This window comes from Thunnus maccoyii, chromosome 5 (assembly GCF_910596095.1).
Source record: "Thunnus maccoyii chromosome 5, fThuMac1.1, whole genome shotgun sequence".
NCBI classification, from domain to species: Eukaryota; Metazoa; Chordata; class Actinopteri; order Scombriformes; family Scombridae; genus Thunnus; species Thunnus maccoyii.
The window spans coordinates 12772336-12787246 of NC_056537.1; the positions used below are offsets into that span (position 1 = coordinate 12772336).

Sequence of the window (14911 nt, forward strand, 5' to 3'; positions counted from 1 at the left end):
ACATGCAAAGTACATTACGTTGCTGCTTAAGGGCATAATTAAGTGCGTGACAGCATGAAAACTGGGTTGTGCATGAAAGCCATGGATCATCTTTTTCTTTTTTTTTCTTTTTTTGTCGACCACAATCACCTGCTGTTTCAACCTTGCTCATCTGGCTTATCGTCATCATTAACATCATAACCAACAGTGTATCAATACTAAAACAGAAGGTAAACCAGCTCTGCTCCACCTCACAAATCCCATCCTACTCAGAGGCACTTTCACTACTCCTGTTGGTGAAAGGGATAAAGGCACTAGCAACTAATGTCGGAATAATTCTCTGTAATGTGAAGTGAAATTTGGTATAGATCCTTTTCAGTGGATTCCAAATCAATAGGTACTAAAAATTTGAGGTGGAAATGGAAGCATGACTAATAATATGTTAACTTTTCTTGTTCAAAGAAGGTCCATGCACTGCACTATTGACGTAATATTGTAATCGGTGCTTATTATGATTATATGCATTTTTGATAATAATTACACAGTTTCTTTGACTACTTTTAAATTAGAAACTCTGCATCCTCAAGGTGGGTTTGGATATATTTGATCGCAATTCAGAAACATCCAGAATTTGATTTCCTTAGTTTCCCTGACAATAGGGCACTGCAGAGTGCCTGAATTGCAACAAGCTGTATTACTCACGTCATGCATTAAATATACCAGGATACAAAAGTACCTTAGTTGATAGACCATAATGCAGGTTACTTTTTTTCATGCTATGATCTCATTTATGTAATGTTCCCTTAAGATTTAACATTCAATTTCTATACTTCTAAATGATTAGCATTTCAAATTAAAAACTCATCCAGTGCACTCTGTATGAAAACAGATGAGAAGGGAGGGGGGATGGAGGCAGGTATCCAAAAGAACATCCTTTCCATTATGGGAGATATGTCTCATGCATGCCGATATCAAAATGGAAAGTCTCTAATCATGCTCGTGTGAAGCTCACTTTATCATTGTGCTGTGTTGCATCTAAAGGGCATGGCATTGAATCACTTGGTGATATCACAATTACAGCATCTGCTGGGAAAACAGCAGCATTGCGGATGTCCGTGAAGTGAGTAGATCACCATCTGTTTACATCCAAACAAGAGAGATCAGTCTTCCTCCTATAAGGTGCTTTGCTGAATAGTAGATCCTTTGTAGGGAGGAGGGGGGGAGAGTGGAGGGAAGGGCGGGGGGGAGGGGGGGGGTCACCTAACTTCTTGGCGCTTACCACTCGGCTGCAGATGCTTGCATGTCTCTGCAGACTTTTCCGGTGCACTGTGCAACTTGCTGAAATGTTATCTGTACTCCATGCATAAGATTTTAATTATCACGCCGTCACCTGATAAGACAGTGTGTGCTCTGCGTCCTCCAGGGAGCCATGTATATGCGTAATAATGGATGTTTTCTTTTTGATATACCTATATATTTGTAGGATCAGAAGAATTAATTATTCTATCTACCTGTCATGTACTCTAACAGCGTTGTTTTTTCTGTTTCCTTTCTATATAGTTGAGCATAGTTGTAGGCCTAATGCCGTAGAGCGCTTTGGGGAAGTAAATGAAGCATTCCTAACTGATGGTCTACTCCACATATGACAGTCCCATAGAGATCCCAAAGTTCCTAACTGGTGTCTAAACATCTGTAAGCAGCTTGCTTTTATTTACACAGTTTTGGTTGGCTATAGTGCAATTGCCAGTTCTGAGGTTTGCCTCCCTAAAGTTGTCGATGCTATTGTTTATGTCTCCATCAATCTCCATGTACTCTGACTTGCTGACGCTCGATGAACTACGGCGGCTGGAGTTGGTTTCAGAGGGGATGTTGGGATTGCTGACATTGAGCAGCTGGGCCTGCTCTTCACCTTCGGTCTCCCTGTGGTAGAAGTAGTTGAAGTTGGACACAATGACAGGCACTGGGAGTGCAATTGTCAACACTCCAGCAATGGCACACAGAGATCCTACAATCTTGCCTCCTATAGTGACCGGCACCATGTCCCCATAGCCCACAGTTGTCATAGACACAACAGCCCACCAAAATGCATCTGGGATGCTGCCAAAGTAGGATCCTTGCTCCTCTGCCTCAGCAAAGTAGACAGCGCTTGAGAACAAGATGACTCCAATGAACAGAAAGAAGATCAGCAATCCGAGCTCTCGCATGCTGGCCTTGAGGGTCTGCCCCAAAATCTGCAGTCCTTTGGAGTGTCGTGACAGCTTGAAGATCCTAAACACCCTGACCAGACGGATCACCCTGAGTATGGCCAGAGATGTTGCCTGCTCCCCAACTCCCTCGTTTTCCGGGTCTTCAGCCAGCTCTGTGCCAAGTGTAATGAAGTAGGGGATGATAGCCACTATGTCAATCGTGTTCATCATGTTCTTGAAGAAGGCCGGTTTGCTTGGGCACGCCAGAAAGCGCACTATCAACTCAAAGGAGAACCAAATTATACAGAGTGTCTCAATGACGAAGAAGGGGTCTGTGAGGATATTTGGCTTGTAATAAATAGTAGTGTTCCCCACTGTCACCATTCGACCCGCTGGGTCCTCTTTCAGCTGTGGTAAAGTCTCTAAACAAAATATGACTATTGAAATCAGGATCACCATCACAGACACTATGGCAATCCCTCTGGCGGTGCCTGAGCTTTCTGGGTGCTCAAAGAGGAGCCAAATCTGACGCTGGAACTCCTTCTCAGGTAAGGGGCGCTCTTCCTCCCTGATGAAACCCTCATCCTCACGGAACTTCTCCATGGCATCCACTCCCAGCTCGTAAAATTTAATTTCTTCCGAGAACATATCCAAAGGGACATTCACCGGTCTTCTCAGCCGACCCCCAGACTGGTAGTAATAGAGGATGGCATCGAAGCTGGGGCGATTTCTGTCGAAGAAATACTCATTTCTTAGAGGGTCAAAGTACCGCATCCGCTTTTTGGGGTTGCCAAGCAATGTCTCTGGAAACTGGGAGAGGGTTTTTAACTGCGTCTCAAACCGTAGACCGGCTATGTTGATGACAACCCGCTCGCAGCATTCGTGATCGTTGTGGTCTGGGGGGTAGGTGTCCTGAGGGTGGCCAGGTACAGCCGAGGTCTCGTCCATGTTATCTCCTGCTACTACGGTCATTTTGGGAGGAGGAGGAGGAGGAGGTCGCAGAGGAAGAGGAGGAGGAGTTGTGTTGGGATGTCGGTTAGTCTGACTGTGCAGGCATTCAGGTTCGGGGTAAATGTTCCACTCCTCAGCTTCCCACACCCCTTAAATTGTTGGAAACGTCCCCAGATACTGAGGGGCTGGTTGGCTGCTTTGCCTCAGTGCGGCTCCACTGCAGTTCTCGCTGACTTGACCATTGCTGCTCTCCAGTGCATCTGCTGCTGTTACTGCTGCCTCTGTCACCCAGTGAGAGAGAGTGAGAGAGATAGCGAGAGAGACAGAGAGAGAGAGAGATAGAGAGAGAGAGAGAGAGAGAGAGAAAATAATGTGATCAAACAGCCGAGATATTTGCTGGCTCAGCATTTTCTGCAGTTTATTTATTTATTTACTTCTCTCAGCCTGCAATTAGTGCAACTATCCAGTAGTAAAGGTAAAATTATCCTAAAGGAGGAATTTCCATATATTTCTATGATATAGGCATTTAAAATCTCCATGTAGTACACATTAGTGAGTTTAAGGTGATTTTCTTGTACCTGATTGTATTTTCTACATTCTCTTAAAGATCATTTTGTCCATTTGCATGAGGTATTTAATCTTCCATTTCTTTGTTACACTCCTATAATATTTTTATACAGATGTTTACTTGAATTTATTATAGAATTGCTTTGTCTATGTCTTAAAGGACCATGGCGTGATTTATCCAACGCCACTCTCACCAGCCTGAATTATGATGTGACGCATAACATATGATGGTCATATTATACCAACTGTCTTTACATGCATACAGCTTATGGGCCTGATGCGGGCAAAGATGCATTATACATCTGAGCAATAAGAACACAATACAGTACTAGTCGTTTATCTTTACATTAACAGCAGCTGTCGATACAAAAATATATATCATGACCGATATCTATTGTATAAGTCAGCAGTTTCGAGGCTTACCGTGGGTTGATCTTGAAAGGTCTTGAATGCGTCTTATCCTCGAGTAAAATCATCCAACAGCAGGGCACCAGTGGGTGTCATGTGGCAACTTTACATTGCACCTTCCAAAAAAAAAAGAGCCTAGAACCTTGGTGGGCTCTCCACCGTCCAAACTGTGTCCACACAGTCAAAGTGCCCCTCAAATAGGTTGAAACGTCTTCAGACGGTGAGGCAAGATGAGGTAAAACAAGATGAAAATCAGGTGACTCTAATGAGGAAAGCCTGGGATGGAAAAGGAGCGAATAGAGAGAATTGCAAAGCTGCGGCGTCGGTATTTGCTTGCGCGGCGGCACGGTGGTGTGAAGAGCTTACAGTATACCGCAGGAGAAAATCTTGCGCTGCAATTCAGGGGGGGAGATACATTAAGGGGCAATAAGCGAGCCCTTGACATTTCCAGACATCACTGCATCAGCAGAAATCTGCTGCTTTTTGCGAGTAGACAGGATGACGGGCAGAAATGTTTCAGCGCGGCTCGGAGGACAGAGGGAAGAAATATTTTTTTTAAAGAATGGACAGTTGAGAGACAGTCAGGTGCAGCGGCGAGGTCCCAGTGTTTTCTCAACAATGTCAAGCATGTTTTGCTGTGCATTTCACATGCAAGTGCAGGGGAGGTGAAGGAAAGGAGAGGGGAGGGGAGGAGAGGGGAGGGAGGGCAGCAGCAGCAGCAGGAGGAGGAGTTGGAGGGTTTCGACGCAATGCAGACCGGCTCTACTAAAGCACGCCGCCAGAAGTTCTCCATACACCACAAAAACAAGAGCGCTTGTGTGCCAGCACTGGTGCAATCAGACTGCAAAGAAGGACAGTCGGTAACAAAACCTGTAAAACACCGTGTAACATGGCTCCTAATTTATCATTTAGAAAGCTATCATTAGCAGGGGAGAGATTAGAACCATCACCTTTTTATTGTGTGTCAGGCACTCAAGGATTGAAGGATTACACGGCGATGGATGTATAAAGGATTGACACGCTCCATATCTGAGTTTATATGAGACTGAATTTGATTGTCTAGCATTTTACTTGTGAGAAATGGGAGGGTAAAAAAAATCATCAGCATTGTGTTTGCAGCCCTTGGCTGTGAAACATCACATCAGGGGCGTTCGCATCCTGGCTGTGCAGGTCTCACGCCCAAGATCTGATACTTTATGACACCGACTAAGTTAGAACACCTCCTCAGTCTCCGCTCATGGCTCCGTTTGGCAGCAGAAGCAAAGCAGATGTGAGAAAGATGCAGTGAATTTTGCGTGACTTTGTGTTTGACTGACGCTCTGCAGAGGACGATGGATCAGTTTCAGCACCACGGACAGCGCAGATGATTAATTCACCTCAGAAAACTACAAATCCCAAAAATAAACACGAGAACACACTCAAGTTGTTATCAGAGAATAATATCATAACAAATAAACACATAATCAGTCGTATTTTGGGGCATTTGAGGGCCTGTATATGTGGACGGTTTGGGGGCCTAAACACAGTGAGGGATTTCAGCTAAACTGACTCAAAACAACTGTTGTCTACTGAGTTTCTAAAAATACATTCAACTAAAAATAAGTAAAATAAATACGCCTGGATTTATCTCTGTGGCATTTTATTAAGTTAATTGCCTTTGTGGCAAGACAGCCGATGTCCGGTTCTGCGCCTTTTCCCCATCATTCAGCACAAAAAGTTTGTAATGTAATTTATGGACAGTAATAAAATGTATTGAACTAATTAATGGGAATGGATTTGATTTTTTTTTCAATAGAAATTACTCGCTATTTGGCCTTCTGTGAGTCTGATATCTATGTTGAAAGAATGAAAAATAACGAGTGATATGTTTTCTGATTCATAATTTATTTATTAAAAAAGGGATTAAGTTAAGTTCACATACATGTTTAAATTAGAAAAATAAATATTTTATTACATTTAAAATTCACAATGAGCTCATGTCATGCAGACATTACATAAGTAAATGTTCTGGGCTATGTTGTTATTGTTTACAGCGAGCTCAAAGGCAATCTGAGTGTTTATAACAACACAGAGGTAAATTGCGATTACAAGTTTTCATTATAGGCTGCACGAGAAAAGGTCAAATTCAGATTTACAAAAACGCAATATGTACACAAGGCTTTTTATACAAAGAAAGCGTGGTCATTTACAAAGCCTACACAAAAGAATGTTGTTTTCTTCTACTGATGATACACACAATGTTCATTCAGGCAGACTGAATCTTTTCCAGACGTTTCCATCATGAGGTCTCTGTAGGCTACAACACTGGCAGTACAAGAATAATCCACGACAAAAAAGTGTCCAATAATTTGGAGAGAAGAAGAGAATGCCACACTTGTATTTTTGTTGAGACTCTGAGGGAACAACGAACTTCACTTAATCGTCTGCCTCCTGCAAGTAAGCAGAAAACAAAACTCACTATGTTAACATTAGGAGGTGAGAGAAAGCAGTCAGGCATCTGGAGAGCTTAGTAAACCACCACAAGCATCCGGATACATACTGAGTCAAATAGCATGATCTCAGAGGCTTATGTCTAAATCAGTCAAGGTCAGCTGCAACAGTGCAAAGATACTCAAGCTTAAGTGTTAATATGGCACACTGGAGGTCCTGGGCACAAGTGATATCTGCAGGAATATCTATCATCCACAGAGTGGCGCTCAGAGCTCCCTTATTCTGACCAGATTCACATGGAAGCACATTATAAACTCCAAAGAAAAATAAAGTCAGAGATGTGTTCTCCTGTTGTTCATTATCATTCATCAACTTAATATTTCCATAATTGTGAGATAACAGCTTCGTTATTGTTAGAAAAAAAATCTAATAATAATGAGAAAAATATCCAGTGATGACGAGATAATTATCTTTTACTGATCTCGTTGTTATTAAACATGTAAACTCTTGACCATAGTATCCTGAGGGTTAGTTCCTCAGTAGAGACTACAATCTGCCAGTTCATACAGAGCCAAACAAACCACTATACGAGTGTTACTATTGGAAAAGGCAGCAGAGAGCTCCGGGCGTCGGGACTCTACACTTGCAAAATGTTGTGGTGTTTACGCACAAGGAAACAAAAATCTCAAATGCTTGAACACAGTATGATAACAGAGTCCGGCAGCTCTCCACAGTGCAGTGCACGCCTGGCACACACACGCAGACACACATTAGGCTGATATATGAACAAGTGTCTGACTTAACTCTAACGTGACAGAGAGATTATCTTCTCGTTTACGTGCCTGCGTCCGTGCGCTCCGCTGTGGGGAGGTGGTCGCCTTGTGCGTCATGGGCACTCTGACGCACGACCGAGCTCTCCTCTCCTACTTTATTCAAAGCTTTGGTTCTGTGAGAACTGGCAACGTGATTTTCTCATGAATAGAAAGGCATGGTGTATTTTGAGCTGATCATTTCCGTGTGCGTAAACACACCACCCCTTCGTGTTTTTTTGTTTTTTCTTACAAAATATATTTGCCTTAACTGAGAAATTGAAGACAAGAAAACATCCCCAAAGTTATTTTTCCCAGGTTGTTGCAAAATTCCCTTCTAGATAGACATGTTTTAATCATATAACTAATATCCCATGCGTTTTATTGCGTGCCCAGAGGTTCCCAAATGTTTTCATGTAAGAGCTCAAGTATTGCACTTTACTGAATCTTGTCAGCAGCCCCTGTATGAGAAGACCTGAGAGGTTGCAGCAGTGGGAGGAATGATTGTCTCCTGTCATCCAGCGAATTTAATTACAGTGAAATTAAGCCAATTTTGGTGGGGAACACATGGAACCCACTAGAGGCTCCAGCCTGAATCTCTGCGGGTCCAGGTTTGGGAACAGCTGTAGACAGCGTGCGTAAAACACCAGCAGCAACCAACAGGAAGAAGCCTGAACTGTACATCCACTGGAACATAACTCACCAGACATAAAACAGTTCTTCCATCGGTGCGTTTTTATACATCTGTCAGTTTCCCTGTGTATGTCTCCTGTGGGTTCATGTTTGAATGTGTCAAGGTTTCCAAATCGTCGTTATCCTGATAGGACTCAGTTTTGGAGAGTGACAGGTTACTTCTGGTTGAGTCACATTCACCAATGGAGGGCTGCGGTTGCTGTCCGCAAGTCACGTGTACGTACTGAACATTTTCCTCCTCCTCGTTCTCTCTGTGGTAGAAATAATTGAAATTGGAAACGATAACAGGGACAGGCAAAGCTATGGTCAGTACTCCAGCGATGGCGCACAAAGAGCCGACGAATTTACCCCCAATGGTGGAGGGACACATGTCTCCATATCCAACTGTTGTCATTGTCACCACAGCCCACCAAAACGCATCAGGTATGCTAGAAAATCCAGAGTCGGGGTCGTCTGCTTCTGCAAAATAGACTGAACTGGAGAATAAAACCACTCCAATGATTAGGAAGAAAATCAGCAATCCAAGCTCCCTGAGGCTTGCATGAAGCGTTTGGCCGAGAATCTGAAGACCTTTGGAGTGTCTGGAGAGTTTAAAAATCCTGAAAACACGCACCAGACGGATGACCCTCAGTATGGCCAGAGACGCAGCTTGTTGACTGCTGCCCTGATGCTCTGCGAGATCGAGACTCAGAGTTATGAAATAAGGAGCAATTGCCACAACATCGATCAGGTTCATGAGGTTTTTAAAGAAAGCTGGTTTGCTGGGACACGACAGAAACCTCATGGTGAATTCAAAAGAGAACCACACGACGCAAAGTGTCTCCACCATAAAAAACGGATCCGTGAACGGACTGAGCTCTAAGGCGTCAGAACTTCCATTGTGGTGATCGCCGAACCCTTCACTGACTTCTCTGAACTCGGGTAATGTCTCCAAGCAGAATATAACAATGGATATTAGAATAACCACAACTGACACAATGGCAATCATTCGTGCAGGTCCTGAACTCTCTGGATACTCAAACAGGAGCCATAACTGGCGTTGATACTCATTAGTAGGCATCGGGCGCTCCTCTTCCCTTGTCAACCCCTCGTCGTCTCGGAAAAGCTCTACGGCCTCTTCATCGATTTCATAGAACTTTATTTCTTCCAGGAAAATATCCACAGGTACACTTACGGGCCTCCGAAGCCTCCCTCCTGACTGGTAGTAATAAAGAATGGCATCAAAGCTCGGCCTGTTCCTGTCAAAGAAGTATTCATTTCTCAGCGGGTCAAAGAAGCGCATCCTTTTACGTGGATCTCCCAAAAGCGTGGTCGGGAAGCGAGAGAGGGTCTTTAATTGTGTCTCAAAACGCAGACCTGAGATGTTGATGACCACCCTCTCGCTGCACTCCTGCTCCGCCGGCTCCAATTCACCAGCATCTTCCAACAAAGGAGTAACGACCACCGTCTCGTCGTGGTTCTCCTGGGACACAACAGTCATCTTTTACCCCTCCGAGGGTAAATCCGTCACTCACCTCCTCGGTGTCTTCCTCTCTCCCTTTGCCTGTGCGTCCTCTCAACTCTATTTCTCATGCAGCCGCCCGAGATTCAGGCAGAGTCCCTTTATTTTTGCGCCCCAAGTCCCAAAGTTTACAAGTGTTTGCAATCCAAAATCGTTGTGCTGTTGTTGATTTACACGGTCCTTTTGTCAGATTAGTGCCTCTCAACTGTCAACTTTCAATGGTGCAGACAGATCTCCACTTGCATAAGCTATACCGATGGCTAGAGATGGATATCATATTCACACCATTTTAAACTCCAAAGCCCTCCCCAAGTTGGAAGACCAGATGACACTTGCTGCTGCTGCTGCTGCTGTCCCTCTCACATTCACTCACTTCACCGCAGCAGCGCAGTGATTACCAAGTAAACATTTAGGCATGCAAATTTATTTTAATTTTTTTTTTTAAATATCCAACAACAAAGCCCTCAGTCTTGTTTTGTTCAGAGCAAAGTCTTTCAGCAAAGTTTTTCAGATCCAGAGTCCACATTGAAATTTAGTTTCTCACCCTGCAGGTCCCTCATTCATGAAATCATAGGGCTATTCTTGTCACAAGGGGATCCTCCAGGACCCGGCCCGTCTACTTTGGGTCCCATTCAGGAGTACAGGTGAAATTGACAAATAGATCTAACTTATTAAGCACGGTCAGGTTTTTCTGAGGCTACATATTAAAGGTGTCTTGAAATAAATAAAATGGAATAACCCGAATGCTTTGAAGCATGCAGCTTCGTATAACCAGGGGCCCTCCTAGACCCAGCCAATGGAAACTGCTGGCTTGACTGACACTTGAGTAGCCAGAGAGGATAGCGTCTTCAGGAAGCCACAGCCAAAATAACATTCACCGTTCATACCACTTAAAGGGCTCAATTGTACAACTTGGAACATGGGGACCCCCAGAAGACATGTGACCTCGCCTTGGGGTCACTGAGATACTGTGGTGTAAAAAAAAACAGCTGCAAGTACTTGCAGTCGTGTAGTGGCTCTAATTACCTCCTTATCAGATCCTACAAATCCTCTGCAGTCAGGATAAAACTGAAAGTGTTTTGTGCAACAAATTCAAGGGCTGCTTTCTTCTAAAACATTAGCGATAAACTTTCATTCTTCTTCTTAAACTCTTGAAAACAGAAAGAAAAAAAGATGTGGCCTGGGTGTACAGAGTGAAGTTATATGTACACCGCAGCATTGTGGTCTATTTATAGCTCAGTTTTTCTCCACTTTCATTGCCTTCATAAAGCTGTATCAGTTATCTCAGTCACTGCAGTTGTACACACAGGATCATAACAATAATAGCACAAAGGTGCTAATCAGTGTTGCCAAAACCAACCTGGACGGTTGGCATTATTACATAGATGTGGGCAAGCTTTAGCAGGTATAGCATGCCATCCCAAACTCTTATCTCCGACAGGTTAACAAGCACGGGGTCCCAGGGGAGCAACATTTTTTGGCCTTTCCATTACTGAACAAAGGATTGGATTTCAGAGTCAAATGTCAGTGTCAGGACACGGTGCCGCCTGCTGCTAATGTGTTAGCATTGAGTGTTCACCAAATGACTGTCTGGGTCAAGCCACGGTGTCAGGCCTTGAATGTATCCAAGGAAACAAACAATAACAAACAAGCTGAGGAATGTACACGTGACTCATAAATCGGACTCAAAGAAAAGTGTCAAAGAATCTAAGATGCATCGTCAGGATCTACAGTAGCCTCCATCTGTCATCTTTATTCATTCATATTTTCCTCCCACCTTTGTAGGTACAATAATCTTATCTGAGCACATCGTTCACATTATCGCTTTAGATGTTTTAAAGGACCAGTGTTTAGGATTTAGTGGCATCTAGTGTTGAGGTTGCAGATTGCAACCAACTGAATACCACCCACGCCACTTAGAAGTGTGTAGGAGAACCTACGGTGGCTGCAAAACTCGTGAATAACATGAAAGGATCTCTCTAGAGCCAATGTTTGGTTTGTCTGTTGCTACTGTAGAAACATGGCGGTGCAACATGGTGGCCTCCATGGAAGAGTACCCACTCCCTATGTAGATATAAAGGGCTCATTCTGAGGTAACAAAAACACAATGATTCTTATTTTCAGGTGATTATACACTAATTTAAACATACTTATATGTTTATATATTATATTCCATTTCTGCCAAGTCCGTTCGCCTAGATGCCACTAAATTCTATACACTGCACCTTTAATTCACAGTATAATAACAGATACTGTGTACTCGGTTGCCATGTGTGTGTTTATCTTGCAGTTGTGCCTTCTATAAAAATCCATAGGCCTACATTTAGATATGTACATATGCATGTACTTGCATAGCCTACTCAACAGTGACTGCATGTAATGAGACGCAGCCTGGGAGACACATGCCATAAAGCCTGCAGGGTGCATGAATGCTGACAGCGAGGAACCTCCCATCGTTATTAATGGCTCGACCTATGAATGCAGGAGACCCCCATGGTAACAAGATATTGTGGATGCACTCACACCAAGGAAAAACTTGTGCTTTCTTGTCATTCTTTAAAAAAAAAGAAATTCTCTCAACGTGAAAATCATCTGATCTCATTCTCGACTGACATCATGATTTAGTAATTGTGATAATATAATGATGATCAGTAAAAACAACTCATCTCTAATTGTCACAAAAGCAAAGTGAAAATGACTTAACAATGAGATAACTTCATGACTGATAACCATGATATCAAAATCAAAGTTGATTATAATATGAAAATAATTCTTAACTCAGCTTTTTAGCAGATATCCTTTTCAAACACAAACTTTATTTCTTAACAGGAGCTGATATTTATTAACCTTTTTGATTAGTTGCACTGCATCTTCTGAAGCTCCTCTTTGTCTAAATATAGACAGCATGAGGTTTCTCCCTAACCCAGTAGACATTAGGTAATCACAGTAGCAACTTGTCAGTGACTCCCCTTGGCTTTCACCTCCTCCCGAACCCCCGGCCAAGTATTTACAAAGTGTGTGTGTGTATTTCTGTAAGTGTGTATCCGGCGAGGCTATTAGTGCGATTGGTGAATGAACGCATGTGCGTATCATGTTTGTGTGTGTGAGTGTGTGTTATAAATTGAAAGAAGAGTTTTTAGAAGGTCAGCCTCGCTAGTCAACAGCTCCTTCAGATTACATCGTTCTAGTGCCAACTACTCTGCTCGAAATGAAATAGGGGGCATTTGACCCAGTCTGACGTATGTGATGACAGCGTCTCAGACACTGGAATGAGTCTATAGAGGTAGAGCTATATGTGGGAGACCTCTGATTCAAGTCTAAAGACTGAAAATTCTTATTAAGGATCACTAGTAATTATTCCTATAACTTTTTAACAAAAGCAAAACTAAGGACAGAGATGGAAAGTTTCTCAGTATAAGCAGCGATTTAGTGATTTGCGGGTCAAAATATGTCTATACAGTAAGGTTAAAGTAGGGTTGCACAATGTGACATTATATACCATGAGACAATATAGATCTAAGTTGCGGTAACTGTCACTTTAATATCTCTGGGTGTGTCAGAACACTGGGAAATGTTGCAAATCACTGTTTTACTGTATGACAATGTTTACATGATATTGAATCAATATAATAAAGTTTCTGTCAGGAAAATGTACAAAATCATGACTGATATTGCAAAATTACATTTACCCTTACAGAGGTTTCTAACAATATTGCTTACCCTTAGTTGATGGGGACCAATTGTGCTCATTTCCAGCTCTATATTTTTATTCTGGGATTCAACTAGAATAGCTCTGCATGATTCACAATTAGAAAAACTCCTTATATATCTTATACTGGCCCTTTATGCAGCCACTTGTAGTATGAAGAACAATTTTCATACTACAAGTGTTGCTGGAGTTCTCATCTTTCTAGACTTCTTTCCCTTCTCCGTGCACCTTGGAAGCAGGTGAAGTTGTGCCAGAGACCCTCACTCTGCACCTTTATGCAGCCACTCAGTTCAGCCTCTGTCTCTTAACAGGCAGTCTAAGCTCCTGTCTCTTTAAGGCCCCCCTCCCAATGAGCTCACTCTGTTCTGATTGGCCAGCTTTCCCGAAGCCTTATCAGAGCCGTATCAGAGTCATGTTAAGTTACCGTTGATGCAAACCTAACATTTCATGCTTTACTGCATCAAATTAAAAGCTTTTAAATGACTAAATAACAGGACACCTTTATTGTGAAGAATTTACAGCAAATGAAATGTGTTCCTCACTGAATTAGCAAAGCTTTGTTAGCGTTAAAAAACAGTTGAAACAACAACATATGGACATATTTGGAGCTATCAGTGGATTAGCAATAAATATTGCAGGGAGGAACAGTACAAGCAGAAACAGCCACAGTAATGATGATGTTTGATGAAGAGCTGCAGACGACCAGCACACCTCCAACAGGCAAACTACTTACTTTAGTAGTTTCCTACTGTGTAATGGAAAAAGACTCACAGTGCGCCAGCTCAACTTGAGTCATGGCTCTGTGTGACTACCCCCAAGACAGTGGAAAAACACCACAATGTTAGTGGAGTGGAGCAGTGAACTCTCGCACTGTGCATTGAGCAGATGACCATATAAAGAAGTCTATCATGAGCTGATGTCAGCTCAGACTTAAACTAGAAAAAAATGTTGAAAACCGAATGTTCAGAGTAGTCTGAAGCCGGTGCTTTTTTCTCACTTCTACATATGTTTGTTGTTATGTTTAATTATTTCACACTTTGGCCACATTTAATATGAACAGCCAACATTGTAACATCACATATATGACTGAAAATAAGGAAAAGCATAATAGGTCCCCTTTAAACCTGTGGTAAATTTGGTTGATAAAAAATAAGTTTTTAGATATCAAGGGTACCACAGACAACTAAAAAAAATCATTCACTTTTAAATTAATTTAGCACAGTTTTAATCCAGACACTATAGCCAGGCTGGTTTTAAATTGATCAATATCTAGATTTGACAGTTTAAAAAAAAAGATACTGATATCAGCCCACAGTAATTTTGTTCATAAATGCATATCCTAAACAAACCTTTTTAATAGGGAGTTCATACATATATTTTAAAGAACTAACACTGATGAGTACTGAGTGAGACATTTTGCAGTTGGAAAATAAACTTGGCAGTGCCCTCTGATCAACAAACTGATACTATCTCTAAATTAATTTAAACATTTTTGTGGCATTTTTGTACTTCAATTTCTTGTTACTTATTGGCCATCATTTTTATTGATGCAATATATCTGCAATAAGCTAGTTTTAGCTGATACATCAGCCCTTGCCAATACATAGGTATAGCTCCACTAGACACTTGAGTCTTTTGACCTGCAAATGATCAACGGCATGCTTCTTGCTGTCCCTGT

The 14911-nt window shown here is 42.3% G+C and overlaps 2 protein-coding genes across 2 annotated transcripts; both read right to left on the reverse strand.

Annotated features, from left to right (window-relative positions):
* Positions 1-1506: 1506 nt before the first annotated feature.
* LOC121897651 (potassium voltage-gated channel subfamily A member 1-like) lies at positions 1507-3137 on the reverse strand. The gene has a single exon (XM_042412295.1). The coding sequence runs from the start codon at positions 3135-3137 to the stop codon at positions 1662-1664; it is 1476 nt and encodes a 491-aa protein (XP_042268229.1). The 3' UTR covers positions 1507-1661.
* A 2831-nt stretch (positions 3138-5968) lies between these two features.
* On the reverse strand, positions 5969-9992 carry LOC121897539 (shaker-related potassium channel tsha2-like). The gene is made up of 2 exons (XM_042412089.1): positions 8034-9992; positions 5969-6521 (listed from the first exon to the last, which is right to left on the reverse strand). The coding sequence occupies exon 1, from the start codon at positions 9501-9503 to the stop codon at positions 8067-8069; it is 1437 nt and encodes a 478-aa protein (XP_042268023.1). The 5' UTR covers positions 9504-9992; the 3' UTR covers positions 5969-6521; positions 8034-8066.
* Positions 9993-14911: the final 4919 nt, after the last annotated feature.

What these genes read in the sequence shown, in the direction of transcription:
- LOC121897539 (XM_042412089.1), bottom strand. Translation starts at nt 9,503, where the DNA reads ATGACTGTTGTGTCCCAGGAGAACCACGACGAGACGGTGGTCGTTACT.
- LOC121897651 (XM_042412295.1), bottom strand. Translation starts at nt 3,137, where the DNA reads ATGACCGTAGTAGCAGGAGATAACATGGACGAGACCTCGGCTGTACCT.